This window comes from Anticarsia gemmatalis, chromosome 11 (assembly GCF_050436995.1).
Source record: "Anticarsia gemmatalis isolate Benzon Research Colony breed Stoneville strain chromosome 11, ilAntGemm2 primary, whole genome shotgun sequence".
Taxonomy (NCBI): domain Eukaryota; kingdom Metazoa; phylum Arthropoda; class Insecta; order Lepidoptera; family Erebidae; genus Anticarsia; species Anticarsia gemmatalis.
In genome coordinates, this window is record NC_134755.1 from 12635045 (window position 1) to 12660856 (window position 25812).

At 36.1% G+C, this 25812-nt stretch overlaps 1 protein-coding gene across 1 annotated transcript in view; it reads right to left on the bottom strand.

The window, feature by feature from the left end:
* The window catches only part of LOC142976823 (protogenin A-like), a 131694-nt gene that overhangs the window by 10487 nt on the left and 95395 nt on the right, over positions 1-25812 (bottom strand). The window contains exons 2-7 of the mRNA XM_076120393.1: positions 15367-15535; positions 14431-14555; positions 3074-3218; positions 2707-2772; positions 1233-1425; positions 664-804 (exon numbers count right to left, since the gene is read on the bottom strand). Coding sequence (XP_075976508.1) covers positions 664-804; positions 1233-1425; positions 2707-2772; positions 3074-3218; positions 14431-14555; positions 15367-15535 — 839 coding nt within the window. The remainder of the gene's footprint in view (positions 1-663; positions 805-1232; positions 1426-2706; positions 2773-3073; positions 3219-14430; positions 14556-15366; positions 15536-25812) is intronic.

Sequence of the window (25812 nt, forward strand, 5' to 3'; positions counted from 1 at the left end):
TCAGAATTTGTAACCATCTCGCAATCTTTTAAAGTCATAAAGCGTTATGTTAAGTATGTTATAACAAATAAAATAGGTTTTAGATCTATTACTGTACTTCTGGGCTTTTGGCCGTCCAATATGAGGGATATTAAACCTGCAAGACAATTTCTTTCTACCTCTAACTTTGCTTATAAAACATAAGTGTGTGTTGTCAAAAATATTTTTTTTTTATAGGGTTGAAATCATTTGAATTTAATAAAATTCGACCTAGGCACAGACTTTATCTAAACAAATATTAATATCAAAATGCCTATTTGTATTATATGAGATTTGGTTACTTAGTCTATTTGATTAGTACTTTTATGAAAAGGTCGTTAACATGGTAAAGTCTGCGTTAGAATAGTCAATAAAAAAGATTTAGTATAAACGTCATGACCCACAACAAAACACCAATGACTTTTCGAAATAATCTGTAATAGAAATATTAAATCATTGTTCTATCAGTGACAAAAAAATGCAATGAAATAGTCGGACTTACAACTTCCGTTTAAGTGCGGTAACGTAACGAGTGATAGACCACTTGACAGATATTTTTATAACTCTAACTTTCAGATGCGTAATCCGGAACTTATCCAGAAATTGTAAACCTAGCCTAGTGCTTTTCGTTTCCATGCGACTTACCCTTTCAAGATCACTGCGGCCCTCAACAGTGCAGACGTAGGCACCTTCCTGTTCAGGGTCCAGCTGCTCCAGCACGAGGACCTCGGAGGTGTCTTCAAGTTCACTGATCCTCTCCCCGGGCCGGTGGAACTCCCAGATTATCTACAATAAGAAAACGTGTTAAAACTGAGGTAAAACGGGTATATTTGGGATATACCTATTGTCTAATTTTGATTGGCCAATGGGTACGGAGGAGCAAACGAAAAGGTGCTTGGCCTTTCTAGAGATAGGTGGTTATATAATGGTATTTGAGCCAAGCGTCTCTATGTTTTTGAGGCAACCAATAAAGCTTAAACTTTGACTCTAGGTTAACCACTAATTATGCAACAAAAGCAGAACTTTAAGATGTGTATGTGTCTGTCTCTCTTTAACACCAAAACTACAAAACAAATGTCGGATGTAGAAGAAATTATGTAGTAGCCCATAACGTGACTGACACAAACACAACTTTTTACTCCAGAAAATCGTTTCACGCAGACAAAAGTCACAGGCAGAAAGCGAATAAAGCTAGCAAATACAGGCCCACGTACCTTAGGTCGAGGGTACCCAGTAACTGGGCACGGCAGCGCCACCCTGTCTCCTCTACCAGCTGACACGGTGCTGTCATACTGCAGTGCCAGGAACGAGGGTTCAGCGTCAACTGCTGCACTGTCTTCTACCTCCAGTCTACCGGAGTTGCTGAATTGTATTGGTCGTTTTGCTAGCGGGTTTGTTGCTTTACATCTGAGGGAAAAACAAATAGATTAATAGTACATAAAATAAATAATTAAATAAATATTGTGGGACAACTGACACACGGTCATCTGATTCCAAACTAAGCAGAGCTTGTACTATGGTAACCAGATAACTGATAAACATACGTCCTAAATACATACTTATATAGATAAATTAACAACCAGGCTCAAAACAAATACTCATGCTCATCACACAAATATTGGTCCTGTGTGAGATTCGAACCCGCCACACGCGGCGCTACGGTTATTGCGGTGAGGTGACCATGTTTACCACTGCGCCAAACGTGCAGTTAAAACAAACATACACAAAATCACGTAGAAAAATTATAGGCCATTGAGGGAAACTACTTTAAGTATCGAAAAAACTTTTATTCACTGCAAGGAAACATACTTTTATTTCTGAAAATATACATTCTTGCATTTAAAGATTTTTGATAACGTTGCATATTAACCGGGAATAGAAGCCATGAAGCGAGCCGGACAGTAAAGGTTCTAACTATCGTTACGCACAGGAGCTATAATAATCTTCGATGATTTTGGGCCTTTAAATTGAATATTTACTAGTCAGAATAAAGCGTAATCTACGGAGAGCTAAAAGACAAACCACGTCTTTTTGAGTGACTCGAGTTTATACTTCTAATATACTCTTACAAACACATTCACAAAACAAAATCGTATATTAAATCATAAGGATTACTTTCAATAAACCACACAAGTAGTATAAATAACACTTTCCAATACATTTCAAACATCAAACACATAAACAAACGTTCAAGTAATTCCTATGACAGTATCGTTTAAAATAGGCCCACCATGGGAAGCTATGCGACTATGCGGCCAGCTATCAGATGGCACTGATAAGGGCCAAAGACGCCGCACATTAATATTCTACTGCTATAATAACGACTAGATATATGTGACACGCATGTATAAACAACTATTATAACTAGGCTTTTAATGTACTTGGTGAATCATTTTTATGTTTATAGCTATTTGAAATTTCTTTAAACGACGATTGCCGGGATTATAACTTTTAAACTTTTGCGCTGCATGTTTATTACATAATGTGATATGAGAACTTACTAAAATAACCTAACTCTTAACTTGGAATGCATAACTATTGTCAAATGCAATAAGGGAAAAGCTTGCTGCCGCATACCGGGCCAGTAACTAAACTCCGAGCTACAATAAAGACCATTCAAATAAAGTATAATCAATAGGTTAGCCTAACATGGAAGGTAGTATCAAATTATAGGAATTTAATAATCACCTGTACAGTCCGACATCCTCTTTTCGCACGTCTAATATTAGTAGCTGATTGTTCAGCACAAAGTATCTGAAACAACAAAAATCAACATTAAGAAAAGAAAAAGTAACATTTTGTAATTGCATAACGCTCTAAACAACGTCCATAACACCAACGACTTTTTAAAAGCTTATAGGTCTGAGATTTTTTTATAAACGGTTCTTTAAAGGATGCAGTCACCAACCCACACTTGTCCAGCTTAGTGGAAGAAAGGTCTAATTCCTTTTCTTGTTTTAGGCGAAAATCTTTGCATTCTCTTATACTGGATTAAGGATGAATTTATTAATTCTGCTATCAACTTAGGAGGACAAGATCCTATTTCTGCAGTTACCTGTCATTCTGTGGCAGGGGTTCTCCGTCCCTCTGCCAGGAGACCAGGGCGGCTGGCCCTGAGTTGATGGCGCAGCTCAGCACGAAGGGCTGGCCCGCCACCGCCGTCGAGTTCTCGGGGCTCACCCGGAACTGCTTGTCTAAGTCTGTAAGGGAAAGGAGACAATGTTTAGGATGCTATTTATTTTTTGTTTGAATGATTTGGGTCTGTAGTGCGATTTTTTTTACTTAATGTAGTACTATAACTTAGTAGAGACCGTTGTATTCAAGGTTTACGGCTGAAAAAGAATTTTAAATGTAAAAAATCAGAGACCTGCAGGTTTATAAAGCTATTTTAATTAAAATCTTGATACATTTTCTTTGCGAAGACTCTACTAAGCTGTCGCACTATAGCATAGCTTCAATTTCGACAGTTCAACAAACAAAAATGTAATGTAGTTCCTTCAGTGTGCGCTAGGGGCGCTGATAAGTTGTTCATACTCTCGATAGTCATAGTGGTAGGAAATTGCCCTTTTTTAAGGGTTTTGTTTAACTTCCTCCTTGTAGGTTACATTATCTATCTTAAGCGGAAATATGAAAAGGGAAATATCTTCCAGTATCTTTCCAAGAAATCTTAACATTCTCGATAGGAAATAACATTTTATTTACTTTTCTTAGTCGTCATATTATTTCGTGTTCGTGCCATTTTTCACCTTTCTCTCATCTTAAATGGTGACAGATCCAACGCTTATACCATTTTTATCTTCCTCTTCTTATACTACGTGTATCAAATTTATTTGCTTTAAGATAATTAATCCGACTTTACACATGTTTTTGTGTCGAGCGTACTTTACAAACATACAAACAACGGACACGAAGTAAAACCTGGGCCGAACCTTCCGTGTGGGAATCAAACCCACGTCCTCACGACGCAATGGTGGTGTGGCGACCACCTTAACCATTGCGTCACGGAGCTGCGGAAGTCGTCAGTGGCACTAAATTACTATTGACATTTTTATAAGATCCTAGGGTCAAAACTTAAAAAACAAATACAATAAGCCGCCCAAAGGCATGTAACCTACAGGATCAATAGACACAACAGCTGTCAGTACAGAAAGGTCCACAAAACTTTATGTGAAAATCTGGACTACGTTAACTGCAGGAATCACGATAACCGTTTTACGTATGTCCTTCAGAATTTAGGCTGTATATACAGGCTTAATATATTAAATGGGGGTGGATGCGGATATGTATGAACAAAATTTGTTTCAAGTGGAAGAGCTTCAAATCTTGGGTGAAGGAAGTCCGACATAAGACACGTCTTCAAATCCTCATAATATTTAATTTTCGCAACTATCAAACTGGACACGGTCACAAGTGAATAGCCCGAGACGGGAACCGAGACCTCGTGAATAGAGAAAGTAGTGATAAAATCTGTGGTATTCTCTATCTTTTATATGCAAAAATGAAGCTCTTAAATCTTTACCAATTTCTCTAAAGGTATTATGATATCAAAGGTATCATATCCCTTATATTCTGAATAAGCGACATCATTTGACGTTAGGCTTGCTACACACATATACGGTTCGGCATCAATCCGCCTAGCCGGGCGGTAAAATCGAATATATGTAGATAAATGTTCGGGAAAAATGCTGCTCGGCCACGCCTGAATGTTTAAACCGAATTGTGACGATCGGACTCGAAGAAGCTACGCAATTGGCACAAGCTCAAAAGCAATAATTGCTTCGAGTCGGTTTTGTTGTTTAATAAATAATGCCGAACCGAATGTGCTGATCCGAATGTGTGAATAGCAAGCTTTTACTTGCTACGCATGTATTCGGTTCGGCATTAATCGGCTTAACCGGGCGGCAAAACCGAATGTGTAGATGAACCCAATCGGCACAAGCCGAACAAGTGAGTCGAGTCGGTTTTGTTGTTCGACAAATATTGCCGAACAGAACGTGCCGAACCGAATATGTGTGAAGCAAGTCTTACAGCTTCAGGCCACATTACACCAAGGTATTGTTATTAGGGAGTGTTATTCACGTTTATTGGTACAAAAGCTTCCGATATCGGGTGATTCTATGCTGAATAATCGTTATTACTTCTCTATGGTTTACCTGGATGGTAGTCGATTTTATTTGGGCTTCTTATTTAGTGCCTATTTGCCGTTATAGGATAATGTTATTGCTTATTACAGATTTTGGTTGTTAAGAAAATATAATTGAATACTGATAATAATTTAACTATCTCTGTGGCGTGGTCGGTAGTGCTACCGACTGATTGTGTGGTTTTGGGTTCTATTCCCGCATTGGACAAAGTTTTATTAAAATTTGTGTCTTCTGATTTATATTCGAGTATTACTCAATAGTAGTCCCTAACGTGGTAGCGGGCCCGATGTGTGGCAATAGGCTCGCCTCCCCCCTACTTACAAGTGGCTAAATTTTTTACGAAACGTAGGTGTATTTCATACGTCTCTGCCTATACCTTCGGATATAATAGGCGAGGTACTATGTGTGTATACCGTTGTCCTCTTGAAAGTATATTTGAACTTTTCAAATGCTCATCAAAAGAAACAAAAAAGGCAGTTTTTCAGAATCTTTCCCGTGATTGACGACTATACTTGTTTTTCACCTAAAAACATAGAAAGTGCTGATAACATATCAGCGTCAAGATCGTAATATATCCCAACCATTGCCGCGTAGTCAGGAAGGGACCGCGATTTATTCCCTAAACGATGCGCAATGGAGAAAAAAATGTTTTGCTTTACATTTTTCCGGTAAATAAATGATTATAGTTACTATAGGTATTCGCACGATGGCGAGTGGATGCTTTTTTAAAATTATGTTATAAAGATATTATTCAATTGAAATTTAAGCATACTAATGTATAATGCGATGTACAAAAGTAGTTAACAAAATTCTGAATTTGAAAAAGTTTCTTTCGACAATTGAAACATTAATTGAGTTATTTTTCAAAAAGAGCTACATATATTTGTAGTGGATAAGTTTATCATGAGTTTTTGATTTGAAACAGTAAAAGGGCTCTTTAACAGTTTCAGTCTTTAAACTTATTAATATTTCAAAAGTAAAGGTAAACGCTAACTAAAAATACAATTTTTTCAGTGACCGGACGTTCGCCTCTGAAAAACAAGTGCCTCAAAACCGCACAAGTAAGGCCAATAAAGCTTATTTCATTTTATTTAGCGTCCCATCGGAATACGTACAAAACTTATATTTCCTTTAACAGCTTTGAATAATTCATAAGAGAAATATTATTTCAGTTCGTTCCGGCCATGTCGATAGATTATACATTATGTTATACTTATTGTGTGTTTAGGCTCTTGCCAACTAAAGCTGTTATTATAGAGATATTAAAATGAGATCAAGTTTTGTTTGCTATGTACATAAGACTTGAACTTTGCTTAACAGTTAATCGTTTTCGATTTAATCACAGCTTCCAGGAAACAGTTTAGAGCAGTAGCGCTATTTTCTACAGTCTGTACTTTAGGGTATCGAGAGTTTGACATTGAAAATGTACTACAACTAATCGTATGGACAATCTAGTGTCAAAGTTGTTCAAGCCGCCCGAAAGGCCTTTGACGTGGCTTTACGACTGTTGTCTTCATCGACAACAACCGGGACCGACTTTTTACATGCCCTTCGAAGCACTGAGACGCCCAGTTCAAATACCGCTATGCGGTCACCCATCTATGGAATGACCGCGCCAAGGTTTGCTTAACCCACAGATTGATTACCGACCGGTGAGCGCAACTGGCTACGGGCGCCTCTTAATCAAGTTTTCATACAAAATTTCTCGATAGCTAGTGGGTTGTCGGTTGTCGATAGTGGTAGAGAATTGAGCTACAGAAGTTAATTATACCTAATCTGTTAGTATTGAGTACGTTGATATTAAAATGATAAGCTTTCATGGTCGATACAAAGAAGAACAGAGATTCTTTAGGTTGAGAGTTTGATTTCTCACAAGTAACAAATAATTGTTATTTTATATCGCCATGTTTTGGTTAAGGGGATGACTTGCTTTTACTATAGAAGGTACACGAAGATATTTGAGTCTCATTTACGTCAAACTAGAGGCCGCTCGCGACTTTGTCCACGTGGAGAACCTTCCCGTGTAAATCCCTATTCTGGGTCTTCAACTACCTATATACCAAATTTCATCGCAATCGATTCAGTAGTATTTGCGTGAAAGAGTAACAAACACAACAAACTTTCGCATTTATAATATTAGTAGGATTTTATTAAGGCATAGCTAGCAGCTAAAGATTATTTTTTAATGTGAATTGAACTCCGTAGGCACTAAAACAATGTTATTATTTACGAATTTCAAATGTCGTCAAAAACAAAACTAGGCAGAATAAAACGAGTGCAAAAAGTCAATCGAATAATACCTAATTAATTAAAGAACGAAGTACCAAATAAATGTAGTTCCTAGGTAGGCTATATAGAGTCTAAATTACATTGCACTTTTAAGTGTTACTTGTAAAAAACAAAGTACTTATTTAAAAATTAAATAATTGATAACCCGTAGATAAGTTTATGTAAAAATATATTTATTTTCGTAAACATATGTTGTTTTGATACGCTTATATGTTTTGACATAATTCCGGGGTGAATGACCTACATAATAAACATCATATTATATCATTAAATGTCACATTTTAGGCAACATATTTGTCAAAAAAATTCATAGAAATGGCTGCGTTTTCCAAATATGATAGACCGTAGCGCGATTCTCTACAGTCAGGACTATAGAGTATCGAGAGTTTGACATTTAAATGTACTGTAAAAATAGTTCGTGCTATCCCCACTAGAGGTGCTGATCAGATTTTCATACAAATTTTCTCAACAGTTAGCCAATGTTCGAATGTCAATTTTCGTAAGTAGAGAATCGCGCTACCGATATCAGCTCAAAAGCACAATTTCAAGAACCTATTTCAGTTTGTCAAACCATACCACCATTTTGATACTTGAAATGTAGAGGGTACTAAAGCGGCGTGAAAGGATAAATCCCCCACCATTATTTTTTTTAAAAATAGCTCTTATAGTCCAACTTAGTAAAGATCCTTGATGATGATACAGCTACATTATTCTAGATATAACTATTTTTTAAATCGGTCTATAGTAAAAAAGAAGAAACTTGGTATGGTTGTGGAGCCGCGTGGGTCAGCTAATACTTAATCTTAATGTCGTCCCACTGCTAGGTACTTGCTTCTCCTGGAGTATAAAAAGTTTTAACTTTTACCCAAGTACGGGAACTCTGCAAATCCAAATACCTACCCACAAACCGTTTGTAAAACGTAGTTGTCAATAAAACGGTTTGATCAAGCAAAACTGATTCAAAGAGGATACTTATTGGTGCGGAACTCAATCCTCAACTCAAATTCAAAGGTGTTGCCGCAAGTTTTTGACAATTAACTCTTGTAAACATACGGGGGTTGGTTTTATGCGGGCGCGGTCGGAAAACGCTGTGTTAGGTATTCTTTTGTTGAAAGGAAATTATTGAGAGAGGGGTAAATTAGGAAAGATTTTATTTTTCTGGAATTATTAAAAGGTTGTTTTTTAATATCACGCCTAAAGTACTCGAAGGTTAAAGTGTATTTGTAATTTTGTATGTATGTATATAAATACTTAACGATTTGCCATTTACAAAGCTTGTTTCGCTCCATAGTAGTTTCCAGGCATGTTACTAAACTGCGATATTGAGTTTTAATTAAGATAAAATTTACAAAAATATAATTACAAATATTACTATCAAAATAACACATTGACTGACCCAAGAACTAAACTGAAGACCTCAGTGTAACCACTTTACATTATATTATATTATTTAGATTATAGAGCCTTACTTTAATTAAAAATATAGAAATCCAATTTGCATAAAAACTTATAATTAGCCAGTATGTTGGATACTACACTTTACAACCACCAAAAGAGGAGCTGGTAGCAGATACATTAAAAGGGCACATGTCTAATGTCTATAAAACATAAAATATGCCCTTTTAAAATAGGCCAATTGATAAAATCTGAAATAACTTCACAAGTACTACACTTTCGTGTCGTTTAATTGAACAAGTTATAAATATGTAGTATATCTGTGAGTTCAATCAAAACGTCTGTATTCCCATTACGAGCTTCCTAGAAGCTAAATAACGTCGAAATACTGAGAAACACTTATAAATTATTGACTAGACCGGGCTCAATATGGCAGACTTTCCTACTTATTTAGATGTACAGATTACTTATGAAATTGTTTTATTGTATGAATTTTATTAATGTACACAGGAATTTGTCATAATTGACTTTGATTGAGATAATATTAAGGCACATTTTGAGTCTATTAAAGGTCTTATAGTAAGTGCTTTAGGTTTCAAGCCTTTTCTGATCGCCCCTAGCGTATTACGCAAGAACTATTTTTTTTCAAGTCATTTTACTTTTAATTTTTTGCGTAACTGGCAGTTAAAGGATCGCTAGTTATCAAACAAGACGTATGGATGTTAATGAGGCAAGGAAAGTTTGACAGGTTCATACCAAGTAGCGTTATTTTGTCTCTGCCTACCCCTATAGGAAAAAGGCGTGGCATTAACTGCACGTTTGGCGCAGTGGTTTAAGCGGTCACCTCGCCGCAACAACCGTAGCGCCGCGTGTGGTGGGTTCGAATCCCACCCGGGACAAATCTTTGTGTGATGAGCACGAGTATTTGTTCTGAGCCTGGATGTTAATGTAGCTATATAAGTATGTATTTAAAAGTATATACGTATGTTTATCAGTTATTTGGTTACCATAGTACAAGCTCTGCTTAGTTTGGAATCAAATGACCGTGTGTGAGTTGTCCAATAATATTTATTTTATTTTATTTTTATTATGTATGTATTTTAATTTTAATTTTATTATTGAATTTTATGGGATAAGTATAGGAATTCCCGCTACAGGACTGGCTGTTATTCCACCCCGTATATTTCCTCACTGACAAATTAAAATTAAATGTAAGTTTGATCAAAGGCGCGCTCGTGATTGACTCGAGCCGACATTCAAGTTATTTTATTTACCGTGTTGAATTTATTAATAAGTACAGTCGGCAATATTAATACTAGACTAAACTTGTCGTTTAGAACTGAAAATATAATTGGAGATAAAATTAGTGATATATCACTGTTAATATATTTGACATCGATGGTTTCATTCCGATTTTTTACATCTTCGAGAAAAACATGGATCAATGTGTACAGTACTACTAATATATTATTATTTGTTGTTAAAACTACGAATATAATAGCCTTTCAGGAAAGAAGATTGAACATTACAAAAGTTCTTTAAAGACTTCTTGAAAGAATGCATAGCCAGAATGTCCAGCGTGTTGACTCTGAGGAATAAGTCCTCTTTCTTTTCGACAGAAGTCCATTGCCCAGTAGTGAGATAGTACTGTTTTTTAGGTTCTTGAACCTATTTGTTTTGTTTTGCTTGTCGTATGGTTAGTGGTCAACCTAGTGTCAAAGTTGTTCAAGCCGCCCGAAAGGCCTTTGAAGTGGCTTAACGACTGTTATCTTAGTAGACAACAGCCGTGACCGACTTTTTACGTGCCCTCCGAAGCACCAGACGCCCAGCTCAAATACCACTATGCGGTCACCCATCTATAGAATGACTGCATCAAAGGTTGCTTAACCCACAGATCGTTGGCCACAAACCTTGGCTAAAACATAGAGCAAACCAAGATAATAATGCGTGATCATGTTAAACTAGGTACTATTCGATCAAATTTTCCGAACATCAGTACCTCAAGGCGCCAACTGTACAAGGATGTACTAAAATAATTAACTGGGATGATTCCATGAATCTTGGTAAATAGGGACATTAATAATTAATTAAATTTGAGGCGACAGAAATGTTTTGCGAAATTATTTTGTTGAAAGAAAACCTGAAAATGCGACTGTCAAGGACCTGGGAAGGAAACACGTGCCAATATCCAAACAATAACTATATTTCCTTTATTATAGAATCCGTTAGAATATAGTAGCAGCTTTTTGCCGTGGCACTGCTTGAGATTTATTCTTGTTATGTCTTCCCCGAGATATAACCGTCTTCGTAAATGTATCTCCATACCTGCTATATTTTATTCAAATCAATTCAGGTATTTTAAGTGAAAGGACACAAACATACATCAACATTTATAATATTTTATATGAAAAACAATTAATTTTATATTAGTATCCGGAAGACCAATAGTTATAGTCGCCTTGAGCCCTAAAAATCTTCCTCGTCTTCTATAATCTGGGTAATCATATACATTTCTTGGCATAAAAGTCATATTTCTTGACACAAAAAAACACCGAAACATGGAGGTACTTGATATGTATATGATGGTCACCCATCCACAGAACGACCTCGGCCAGCGTAGTTTAACCTCAGAGATCGATCCGTGCGGCCGTTATATACTAAGCCACGAGCTTCTGCGAGGCTTGTGCACAGTAGGTACATAAAATTTGTCAGGTATATTTACGTATAGTCGACTATTTGACAAAGACAGTACCGTTAGTAAAACGTGTATATAATTCATAATAGCCGGCTCGCCTGGGGTTGAAATAGGGAGGAAATGGTATAAATGGTATAATTTATACAAGAGTGCCTCGAGCAGTGACGGATTGTTCCCGCCGCGGTCGTAGCCCACAGATCTTGGGACTCGCTGATACGACGGTAGGCTTGTAAGATGTTATATTCTAGGTATATCGTAGCTTATTTCCTTAGTAATTTATATACAGGTTTTGTGGGACCTTCACTTGAAGACGACTGAAAGAAACAATAATTGTATGCCTTCTTGATTGACTTACGACGATAGTCTTAAGGCCAGTTCCTTCATCAAAAGTATAAATGACATTCAAATTTGTTTGACAAAAGATTGTAATTTTTCCTTTGGCTGTTATTTTGTCTTTCTTGCTAGCTCTTCTCATAAGGCTCTACCCCCTTTCAGAACTAGTGAAAGATTCAGTAATTGTAACGACTATCATAAGTGTCAATATTTGACCTAAATGAATAAATTATTTGATTTTGATTTTTCAGCCATATAATCTTGACTTTAATTTAATGTAGGTGTATCAAGAATAGTCTTAGAGGCTGCAGAGAGTTGTTTTGGTTAATTCCCGGATCGGTGACAAAAGTTTATGAGATATTTAGCGCTTGAAAGCTGTGGTACTCAAGAAGACGCAGAAAAAGTCACACCCATGGTCATATGCCTTTACTCTTGATCGTTCTATTGAGTTAAGAGGTAATAATAAAAAATAGTGCGTCTCTGTGGACCTCTTTAAACAAATACTATGAATATGACTATCAATGTTTTTTAACCGGAATTTTGCGTACGGGCATACTTTTCTAATTAAAAGTCATCAGTGTCCAACAAAAGGCAGAATACAAAACCAATATATAAAGGGCTGAACAGCAAAATACTTTCTAACACCTTTTTACCCAAACCCGGTTTGTTTCAATGATTAGGTTATAATGAAACCGGTGTGATCCGGTTTGTAACGACATATGGGTAAAAGAGGTAAAGAGTGGGTGAAACTGGGGTAAAACAAAGTGACATCCTGTTTGAAGGTTTAGGGTAATTTGGTGAAAGGACCTCAGTTTGTGTTTGAATTTGTTTGATTAAATTCGAAATTAAATGTTTTTTTAGGTATAATTTTAAGCCTCTTTACCCACAGGGACTTGCGCCGATACGTCTTATTCCTGACTTGCTTGTCTATGTAATGTTAGAGAATAATATATGATTTCAATATAATTAGTTACACCAAAATTGTACTTCAATAACTGATAGATAAATATTTTTATTTCATACTTATCCCGATGTAGTGAAATTTACCCTTTTCTTTAGAGCTTGTATATATATATAACTATATATATACAATATATATATTTGGTAAAATTATAATAATATATAACTATTATAATTTTACCAAAACTATTTTCATGAAAATTTATGGTATTAGTGCCTTTCGATACATAAAAATGATCCACAGTTATATTGCTAAGCGGTTACCAATCTCTCGACTAGCCCTACCACCGACTGCTTACCTATTACTAAACAATCAATAGCTAACTTCAAACGAGGAAAATATTCCATTTTACGTTAAACGTTCCAGAATAACGATTACAAAGACACGTGTATTTTGAAGGATAGACATCCATATGTAAACGTATCCTGGGAATCGAACTGCGAACTTTACACACGAGTAGGAACCTCCACGTGCGTGTAATCTAGGCTGTAGCAATAGAAGACGGCTCTACAAATACTTGAAAGGAACGGTGTAAAAACAACAAAGTATGGAAAGTTCTAGAGTGCTTTTCAACTAATATTGATGGTTAAAAGATCTGAAAGGCGATTTCCTGATACTATTGAAAACAGTTGTTTTATCCTTATGCAGTAGAGACTTTAAAAAGTTACAAATTATCAATTAACATTATATTTTCCCAATAATTCTTTGGAAGGTACGTTAAATAATGGGTTCCGGCTGTCATTTTCAAAGATCTTCGACAGTTGTTAACAGTAGTCAGAAGCTTGAAAGTCTGATAACCAATCTTACCGAAGGGTATCGTGTTATAACCCAGGTAATTAAATAGTGGATTCCGATAGATAGTCACTCCACGTAAAACACTGATAATTAGCTGCATCCGATGAGACTGGAAGCTGACTCCAACTTGACTTAAAATGTTGTATTCACCTATATTATACTTTAGTATAACATGTTTTGTTTAGTTTCGACTGAACAATCAGTCTAATGTAGTCTGACAGATTATTCATGAACTGTGAAACCCGACCGAAGGTTGACAACTACTGGGATTTGTTCCCGAATTCCCTGTTTACGTAATAGGTGTGTGGTATTTACGAAATGCTGGATATACATGTTTAAATATTATAAGGTCTATGACTCTATGTATAGTGAAACATATAATTGTGACAGGAAAAATATAATTAAGATTTGATATTTTTTAACAGTTTATTTTAGAATCATTTTTTTATAAACAAAGATTATTTTTAATAAAAAGTGTAACCTTTTGCTTTAGAGATTGTTGTATTTGCCGCTACACTACCGAAGCGATAAAAAATTAAAAATGATCATCATTTTAATGAATGTAGTTTAATCGAAATCTTTTTCTTCGCACGACAGTTATAATAAGATCAAAACCGCCTCCTTAAATTAATTTCCCTTGCACCGTTTTTTATCAAAGATACAACAAAAACAAGGAAAAAATAGATGTTCTAATGTACATTGCCATCAGTAGAAAGGGATCTTAAACAATAAATTAATTCATTTTATGTCCTTTTTCCACTGAAGATCCATCAAACAGGAGCCTTAAAACAAGTACTTACGTGCAAATTTAAGGTGCATAGGGAGTCCCAGCACGAAGCCCGTTTGATGGCGGACCTGACACTGGTAGACACCCTCACTGCTGCCATCCTTCTTGCGCAATACATCCAATGCGCCATTTTTTAACCTACAACAATCAAAAATATTTTATCAAATGTCGGCTTTTGCCCGCGACATCTTCCACGTGGTTTAGGACAGAATTTTCATAAAAACTTTCATCCCCTATTTTATCCCATTGGGTGTAAAATTGATCAAAATCCTTTCTTAGCGGATGCTTATGTCATAACATCTACCACCATGCCAAATTTGAGGCCGATCCGTCCAATGATTTGGGCTGTGCGTTGATAGATCACTATTACCCGGTTTCTGAGTACATTTGGCGGTAGTTTATCTATTCAATTGCGTTTTTTTTATATGACTTTAACGCTATTGAACCGATAAACTACCGCTAAATGTACCTCAGAAACCGGGGGTATGTCAGTCAGTCAACTTTGAGTTATATATATGTAGATTTGGAACCGATTTAGACTCAACAAGACTGGGTAAACGTTGTATTGTGTGTACATGAATGATATATACAAGAAACGTGAGTAAGATGTGCGAGTGACGGAGACATAACAACGACGGTGTCTTTTCTACGTCTCTCGACCGCTTACGAGCTCTTCCAGAAAAGTCTACAACCTTAGCTGCATCACTTTAAGCAATCGCTGAGAATTTATTGGCAGAAAACCCCAGGATTCAAACCTGAAACCTCTGCGTCGAATTCTCTTACACTATTATAATTTAGAAGAAACACTTAACTCAAATACGAGGTAAAATACAGGTAGTGAATTTACCTCCACTTCGGAATTTAGATCCAATGAGAAAAGATGACAAAAAATTTTCGGCCATAGTCTACTTTCATAATCGTTTATTACAAATGATTGTTGTCCACTTACTTAGTGGTGAGCTCTTTTCCACCCTTCTTCCATATGAGGGTAGGGCTGGGCCGCTTCCAGGCATCAGCGTCAAGGGGCGGGGGCGGGCGGCGCGCTGTAATCTTGTCAGCGTCGGGCACCGCGCACGGCAGCGACGCGCGCGGTGGAGACGACCACGTTATCGGAACATCTGTAAAGATACACATGAGGTTATTGGTCTGAAGATATGTCTTAAGATATTTTGTTTATTTAAATCATGGTCTAAGATGGTAACCGAGTGGTCTCAGGATTAGTTTACACAGCTTATTTCCCACTTGTTACACGTAATTAACAGTTCTATGGCAGAAAGCTTCTCACGCAAGTGGTCGCGGAGGGGCCCCATGGCTTCGACATCAGTGACTCATAAATGAATATTAAAAATAATAAGTTATCATCTATTTTACCAATGTCGGAGAAACATCATAATGGAACTTTGTCTGAGAGTTCTATAAAACAGTTCTTAAAGCGTAGCAAAGTCCAAACTCCCACTACAGCTGTCCAGCGTGGTGGACTTAAAGCTTACACTCTTACTCATAACTGGAAACCTTCACCCAGCAGTGCGACAGTAATAGATAAAAATAAAGGTACGATCAAACATCCGGTAGCTCCAAACATATTAGATGCCATCAAAAACATTCTGTAAAAAACCTCAAGTCTCGCCGTAAAAAGTTGTGAGATCTATATAATACCAAGTCGATTAATCTATTTAGTCTCTACTTAAAGGACCTTCTGTCTTAAGTTATTACGTATGTTATTATCATGCCAATTTTTAAAAAAATACCTCTAAAACAAATAGACCGACCTGGCCATCGCATGATTTGATTATTAGTATGTATCACACTACACAGCACGACGAGAAATTAATGCTCCTGAAATGTTAATGGCGAATTTGTGTTTTCTTGCGATGACCAAGTCGATCTATTTGATTTAAAGGTATTTTTTTAAAAATTGGCATGATAATAACATACGTAATAACTTAAGACAGAAGGTCCTTTAAGTAGAGACTAAATAGATTAATCGACTTGGTATTATATAGATCTCACAACTTTTTACGGCGAGACTTGAGGTTTTTTACAGAATGTTTTTGATGGCATCTCACTTCTTTTTGTAGAGCGAACATAAGTCCAATTTGTATGAAAAGACGTTTTTTTTTCATAATTCAACATATTTTCCTATGGGAATGTTGTTCAGTTTCATGGGCTAAACACCCTTACCCACCCTATACCCCCTCCCGTTATGCCTCATATAGTAGGTACCTATTTACACCTATTTATTTTTATTTTATTTTCAACAGTAATAATAATTCATTAACTGCAAATGTAACCTTGTAATCTTATACATTTATATGGGATTACAAAGTTATTGTTGCAGTTGGTGTATTTAGAAAACTGGACCGAAATTAGAAAATATTAAATTTTTCCCATGATTAAGACACTAAACCCTATTTGTATTCTAAATTTTAAGCTTCTAAGTCTGCTAGAAGTACCTTAGACTTTTGATGATCGGTGAGTCAGTGAGTCAGTGAATCAGTGAGTGACAAAATTCAAAATTTTAACAAGTTGTCATTCTTAAACTACTGGTTCGAATTGACTGAAATTTTAAATATACCGTGTTTATACAATGACTGATTAGTTGCTGAAAATCCAGGCTTCTTGTTTTATCCACAACGAAATTATGGGGGGGTCAAAAATAGCCCGAATTGCTTCGAGAAAAGGATGTTACGGCCGTGCCGCTTTTTTTTTTGCTCGACTTGCGGGGGCACTTCCGTGCCCCCAGATTTATTTACAAAATTATCCTTTGATCTTTATTTCTTTATACCAATATACAGGGTGTAAATGACAGCTAACCGAAAACTTTACTGGTAAGTTTGTGACACTGTATGCGCGAAATTTACTCCAACGATATTTCTCGGAAATGATTGGTTCCCGAGTTAGTCATTTTTGAGCGTTCAATGTATAGTGAACAACGCGATGTATCTCCGCGCATGCCTACGAGATTTCTGGCGGCGGCGGCGCGCTGAGCGACGACATGTCGCGACGCGTCGTAGGTACGTACCTACGCGTACCACCACGTCTATGCGCTCACTAGTGTGCAACGCTATCATTATACAACAATCTTATGTATCGTTTATGGTATCGTAAGTAGGCCCGTATGTTACAATAGCTCATAGTAAAATTGTTAGTAGGTAGGTACCTACTTGGCTTACGTGAAATCAAACAATAATAGAAAAATGTATCCAATAATAAGAAAGTGCTAATACAAATTGTTATCAATGTCTATCAACACGCAATTACTTGGTGTATGGCGAGAGTTTGAGTACCTTTGGATCCGGACGTACAGGTGCAGATCACGCCATGCACTTCCACGTGGTTCACCATACATAACACATCAACATTTCTTCCTATTTACGAACACAACTGCACTTCGAAAACAATAACAACAAAAATAATAACAATAAAAACACTAACAACTCAAAACCGGGACAATAACAAGTAATAATAAACAACAGTTCACACACGACACGACGAATAGGACATAACGAACGACACGGGTGAAGAGCTTCCGTCTTCCGCGAGCGAATTGCTCGAACTATTAATCAAAGAGAGCCGCCGGCGCGGGCGCCTCTCCTCTCACTTGCGCCGCCCCTCGCCCGCGCCACCCGCTCCCTCCGCGCCGTCCGCCCGCGCGCCGCCGATTTGGTGACGAGCGACGAGTTAGGTACGATTCAGACCAACCGGCTAGCGTCGGCCCGCATCGGAACGGAGCCGTACGCGTGCCGCGGCAGCCGAACGTGTGCCGCGGCAGCCGAACGCGTCCGTCGGAGCTGTACCGCTACTGCGGTATGCGTACGGCTGCCGCGGTAGCCGCACGCGTGCCGCGGCAGCCGACAGCGTCCGCTGGAATGCAATCATATGTCTGGACTAAAGAAATTAGTTTTTCTTTCGTATCCATTTTTGATTTTAATATGTTAACTGTCGCTTGAAGAACACAACTTCAATGATTCGCTAGTTGCTGCACCGTAATCTCCGTTCGTATTTCACGACGCACAGCTGACCGGCTACGAACGGACCCGACGGCAGCCGATTGGATGCCGACGGCGCCGTTCGGAGCCGGTCGGGGCCGGTCGGCCGTCGCGACAGCCGAACGCATTCTGCGACAGGTCGCGGCAGGTCGCGACGCGTCGCGGGATGCCGACGGAGATAGCTATGCGTAAGTTGCTTGCAAATATGAACTGTATTTACTGTTGATACATTTCAATGTTCTTTACCGCATTGTAAAATGCCGCCCGGTCCGGCCCGACGCGAGCCGGTTGGTCTGAATCGTACCTTAGGATCCCAGCGAGAGATTAGATTCAATAAAATATTGATGTGGCATTACTATTTTTACTTGTCACAGTTGTTACTCGTTGCATTGTAGTTTTATTCAAATACCAAATAACATTACAAACATTACTGATGTAAGTTTAAAATACTTTGATATTTATAACATAAAATCAGATTAAAGTAAATAAAATAAACACGAAACGTTTATTTAATTAAACCATAAAAATGTAGGTACATTACAATGATAACAATCAATATCCATTAATATTCTTATCAGAGAAACTAACTTATCATAATTCATAATCCCCGGAGAATTGCTTAGCATCCATTTTGCCGTATCCCATCTATGTAACATCCACGCGCGGTCGCGGCGTCACGCGTCAGTACGGCCATCTACTTTTCGAGTCGCACCGCGCTTGTATGAAGTATGAATGAGCGTGTAAATATCGAATAGAATTTTGCAAGAACAAATGGAACAAAGCGACAATACAATACATGTTAAATTGTTTATTAGAGATTTTTATAGCGCTAAAGAATATCAATAGGATTTTTGTCGTTCTGTATGTATTTGTACGTGTAATAATAAGATATCACACATTTTAAATCTTATGAATGTTTTTTTTATTGGAGAGCGGGATAATTATGTAATTTTCATTTTTAACATAGAACAAATACTAAGTAACGCTGCATACTAGTGAGTGTGAGGCTGACGGCTGTGTGTGTAATCGTGTCTGTGTGGCGCGCGTAGGTACGCGGCGTGACGTCGACCGTCGCGGCCGGCCGCCGCCGGCGCGGTGTCGTTGGCCGAACAGCTGATAGCGAATTTATACGTTGTTTTAATCCATTGCTGTTTTTTGTGAAAAACAGTAATATGGCGGATTTTTTTTCATATTCATGTTGCATTGTGTAGTATTAACGAAATAATACCAAAAAAATTAAAAAAAAACGCATAAAAATTCGGAAAAATCAAGAAAAAACCGATGAAAATTTTCAGCGCCATAAGCACCAGAATCGTGTCTAGAATCATTTTTTTTTCGTTTTCGGTAGGCTGTCTTTTACACCCTGTATAAACTACTATTATTATATTTAAACAGTATTCATATGTGCTTAGTTATCAAGCATTGAACCTTTGTATATAATAATACCTTTATTTTTCTACGGCTTGTTCGTTTGAACAAAAAATCTCATTGTTATCACAGTTTCATATAAATACGGTATATTGTCTTTATAAATAACGTTTATTTATGTAGCGATATACTCGGAGATACATATGTATCTTTATTTATTAGATATGTATAAGGTTTTGACCTGCGGCTTCGTCTGCCGAATTTCCGATCCATGCTATCTTTTTCAATCTATTTAACCAAGAACTGGCCCACTGCTGGGCAAGGGTTTCCTTCTAAACGAGAGAGGAGTAAGGCCCTGAGTCCACCACTCTGGTCAAGTGCGGGTTATTATTGGTCGCAAATTCCCCAACCCGTTTAAAAAAATTAAGCATTAAGCTTTCCTTCAACTACTGTTTAAAGAACTCTGCGGCATGCATGTTTTCCTTCACCATTATTTATACGTGTCAAATACATTATCACATCTTATATTCTAATTCTAATAAACTAAACATGCTTTTAGCATAAATAAGCAACTCAAACCTGTGTACGATGATCCGGTGACTTCACGAACATAAATGAGAATTATAAGATAACAACTTACCAGCAAAATTACAGCTGGTATAGAGACACGTTGCAAGACTACTGAAAGAATTTGACGACCACAAAAAGCAATGAAACGTTGCTCGAAATCAATGGAACTGAAAAATACTACTGTCTCTACAATTCACGTGAGAAGGACTGAGATAGCACGATATTTAATTTAAAACTGCTGCCCTAAACTTAAACAAAAAACAAAAAATGTCTGAAATATTTGAAAATCTACACCTTACAGTAAAAACATCATCAAATAAATGGATATAAGGAGCCTTTTCTACTTCCCTAGTGGATCATTCATCAAGTATAGAAGGTCAACTACCAGAAAAGGTTTAGAAAACGACAAAATAAAAAGTATCTACAATTGACTTCCAAGAATTGTAATTTTCAAAAACTGTTCAAAAGAAAAGAGGCGAAAAGACTCAAAGAATATTGAATAAACTAATTAAATAGTTAGTTCTTAAACATTTTAGTAAAACAAAATAACGAGGAAAGGGGTGTGACAGACAAACTAAATTACTTTGTAATAACTTTTGAACGTTTATCAAGAAAATATTATTGTAACCAGTTTATGTAGAGGGCTTCAGGAGTAAGGATGATCTTAGAAATACGGATACAAAGACCTTTCTGAAGTAGTTTGTTTTAAGAAACTCTGGAATATTGTGTTGTGTTCTTCCACACGGAAGATGTTTTTCAATAAGGGATCATTTTATGTGTATCAAAATGTTATCAAGAAATTTTAATTAGGTATAACTTTACAAAAATATACCTCTACAGTGATTGTTAATAAAATATTTTATTTTGGTAGTTTTCTGTCATAACAACTGTTTAATATTTCACATGCTTTTCAAAACTTAGGTGCGCTTAGTTCAAGGTTTATGGGGTATTTTACCCCTAAAAAGCAGTCATACCCAGAAAATTTGTGAACCTCTAAGCTGGTCTTATACAATGGGCTAGCACGTCGCACAAATGGCTGTCAAAACATACTGATCGTTTACTAATTCAGAAGCAAAAATGAATGTATAAAACAAAAATCTTTATGCTTTCCAATCTTCTGACTTACTTACTACATACCTACTTACTTAGTACTAAAAATAGAGTCTTCACTTTAAAACATCCTTAAGCCTGAGGGACTCAACTTAGTTCTTATAAGCAACAATATAAACGGAATGCGTAATCACAAAGGTATTGGATAGTTACCGTTACTTGAACTAGAGGGAATTAGGTCGATATCTAGACATAACTAGTTTAACTTTAGTTACTATGGCACTGAGAAAAGGGTAAAAGAGTATGATTTTAGAATTTACTACCTTTTGGGCTGGTGGATAGAGTTTTTGGAGAATAGTTTATAGGTGTTACCCCCAGTTTCTGAGGTACATTTAACGGTACTTTATCTATTCAATAGCGTCAAAACTCATGCAAAAAAAACGCTATTGAATAGATAAACTATCGCTAAATGTACTCAGAAACTGGGGGTCAATCGGATTGAAAACTATCTGCGTGTCAAATTTAACCGAGATGCGAACAGTATATTTTGCATAAAGCAAACCTGCATACTTCCTCATATATTTTCAAATTTATAAGTGGGATAAAAGGATAGGCTTATTACTTGATATTTGTTAAGTATAACAATCATTTGTAACCTCCATGTCTGTTAGAGTGTAATATCTGTGATAGTCTCTTTTAAACTTACTTTGAATTTTTAGTTCACAGCCTATAAAAGGTTACTTCTGAAAACAAAGGGAAACCGCAGCAAAAAGCTAGCTAGCTTTATATAACCACACATTAAATACTACATTTCACAAGAATATACGAAACTGTCACGAGAGATTAGACTGGTATATAGTATAATAAACAATCCAAGGATTTATCCTAACACTACACTTCAGACGCTGAATAATGAATTAGGAAGTCGGTATATTTAAGATTTATACGAGTGAAAGTAAAACCACGTTTGAGAGCAAAGAAAAGATACATTACATGGATATACACTTATATATAATACATAGATTACATAGCCTTAGATGTTGTTAAGCAAAACATTTCATTTCATAGAAATACCGCTCAATTTTTCGAAGTAAGAAACAATCTTTGAATTTGTGTCTTTTTACACCATTTAAGAATAATCTTGCATCGCAAAAGAACATATATTATATAAAAAAACATACGGGATTTGTAATGAACGCAACTCAAAACCTGATGAGCGCCCCTAGCAGGTACCTTAGGAACTAATTTGTTCATTCATTTAAACGTCAAACTCTCGATACTGGATAGTCCGACTGTAAAGATTTCGCTCTTGTTTGTTTGTTTTTGGTATTGTTTACTTTAAACTATAAGTCAAAATGTCACAACAAAATTTTCAGAAATGGACCCAAAAAGGCCTCAAACTCCCAAATTAACTTTAAAACATCTAAATAAAGAAACAGATATCCTAATTTCAGTCTAGAATTTTCAAAATAGGTTTCTAAGATTCACTTTACAAATTGCTAAGTTAGTTGTGAGAACTTGTGTTTTGGAAAGGTTTTTGAAAATTAAATTTATCAGATTCTTGTTGAGATAAGTGTTTTAGTTGTATTGTAAATAAATTAGCCTGAAAAAGCCGCAAAGGATAGTCACCTGGGATTTCAAGGAATAGATTTAGTCAATATTTTAGTAAACGGCTAGACTTTTATAGTAGCCTTAAAATCAATAGATATATAAATCTCTTCCGTCACTGACTGACTGATGGACAACGCACAGCTGAAACTACTGAGCGTAGAAAGTTGAAATTTGATGTGCAGATTCCTTAGGAAATGTAGAGGAGTATTCGATTCCGAAAGGGTGTAATTCCACGCAGGCAAAACCGCGGGCGGAAAGCAAGTATAAAGTATAAAAACAAAATTTTTGGATAAAAAACTCAATACGGAGATTATTAATTCATCAATAGAAACAAATATACGTGTATTTGAAAGCTATTTATTAAGTCAATCACGTCGTGTCTCTTGTCAATTTGTTTCATATAATATTGTATCAATTTCAGTACTTTCTACCTATATGATTTAATACTTTCATTGTTATCGACAATATTTTACGGACTTATTGTAAGTGCTTTTATGTATTGCAGACATTTTCTGGATTTTGAGTAAAAACATGTGATTTACGGCACGGTAGGTATATAGGCTGATATGTAGTGGGTTAATGACACAGTTAAAATTTGGTCGTTTAAAGCGAAACCAGGCCATTTCTTTTCATTAATTACTTTTAGAAGTTAAATAAAAATAACTTTAAAAAAAATCACAAACTACCTCTATATTTTGTTTTCTAGATTAGTATTACGTGAAAAAATTGAAATTTTACTTGTAAACTATTACAACTATGTTAATAATGAACCAAAACTTAACTTTACAGTAGTAATTTCATAAAATATCATTTGATAAGACAGTAACATCCGAAAACGGATTACACAAATTCCGCACCATTTTTGTTATTAAAATCGTAGTTCCGAAAAATTCCGTAGCGCTGCGAGCATCAACTGCGCAGGTCAAGGTTATATATTTCCCTCTCTGTCACTCACCCTTTATTTATGTTCCGTCTCGCTCGCACCTACGCTGGCCACGTGTTAAGTGCGTTTGTATTTTGTTTTGAGTGTTGCCAAATTTGTTTTGGCAAAATTATGGGAAATAAACCAAGATCTGGGTATATTTATGGGAAAATGAATATGGAGTCTTGCTTTTTATAATTCAAATTTACAATAATAATATTATAGGATGAAATTTACCTAAAAGTTTCAATAAACTAGCTAAAACTGCAAAGCCAAATTGCATGAAACTTTGACTAGATCAGTGGAAAGAATACTTGTTATAAGAATCTAATTAATATTAGAATATTTTTCATAGTAGCCCGCAGTTTAGTAACGTACCCGGCACTACCCGGTATATGGCAATAGGCTAGGCTAGCCCCCTATTTTTCAAAATCAAAATCAAATCTTTATTCATTTAGGTCAAATATTGACACATGATAGTCGTTACAATTACTGAATCGACCACTAGATGGGAAAGGGGGTAGAGCCTTATGAGAAGCGCTAGCAAGAAACTCACGGCCAGTCTTTTCAATCGCCCCAAATTATTACATAGGACTGGCATTATTAAAGGCGAAACGTGGGTGTATTTCATACACCTCTGCCTACACTATGACAGGCGTGATATTATGTATGTATGTATAAGTAGAAAGAAAAAATAATATTAATGAATCATATCAAATCCTCAATCTTGTCTCAACATTGACTTACATAATAAAATGATATCAATTTATCAAATAAAACTGTATGATAAATGATAATAATATTATTAATTAATATAACGTTCAGTGGATAATTTAAACGTCAGTTATAAATCTTAATAAGATGTGATTTATTTGAGTTATTTCATTTTATTGAACAACTTATGTTTATATTTAGATGGTTGTATAAATATAAATAATAATTTGAAAGTTTTCTTCAAGATAGATTAAGTAGTCGTTTAATTTTTATAAATTCGCTGACATGTCTGTCTGTTTGCAATAAGCTCAAAAACTACTGAGCAGAAGTTTTAGGTTATTATAGATAGACTGTTTTAAAACGAAAGTTTAGAAAATGGTTTAGGCTTTAAATTGCATGAATTAAGACGTAAAAGCCTAGTAGCGCTAGTTTCGTCAGTCGGTACTATCGAGTATCGAGAGTTTGACATTTAAAATGTAATACAAAACTAGTTCTTACGGCGCCCGCTAGAGGCGCAAATCAGATTTTTATAAAAGAAGAAATGGCTCCTCAAAATGGCTTTTCAATGTTTTTCTAATGTTTTTTATCTAACACAATAATTAATCTTTCTCAATTCCAAGCTTTAATAAACGTTATACTGTTTTCTTTAATCCGTTCACTGTTTTAAAAAAGTCAAGTTCAACATTATCACTGCAATTACATCACAGTTGTAAATTTTACGTCAGTTCCCAAGTTCGAATCCCGGTCAAGGTCTCAAAGGTTATCTTTCGCGGACTTTTGAAACAACACCCTGGTATAACTGACGATTTCGTGCACAACCCTACCTTAAAAATAAGCAAGGGAATTTAAACCCTATTTTTTAAAAAATAGAGTTCATAATTCAATAAAGACGTCTCAGTAACTTACTCAAGGAAAAAGGTACTAAGCGACGTTACTTTTTTGTTGATCAATTTAGAGTGTTATTGCAATACAATAAGGGTGATTTTTATCTGCACGTTTTGGTGTTTACTAGTACCAATTTTTGTGTGAGTGAATTTTTGGTGTACGTAACATTTGAGGGTAATGCCATTAGTGAAAGATTATCTTTGCTGTAACTTGTTGTAATTTCACGACTAGTCTAACAAGGGTAAGGTAGAGACATATAAAAAAAGCCTTTTCAGTCCTACTGCTG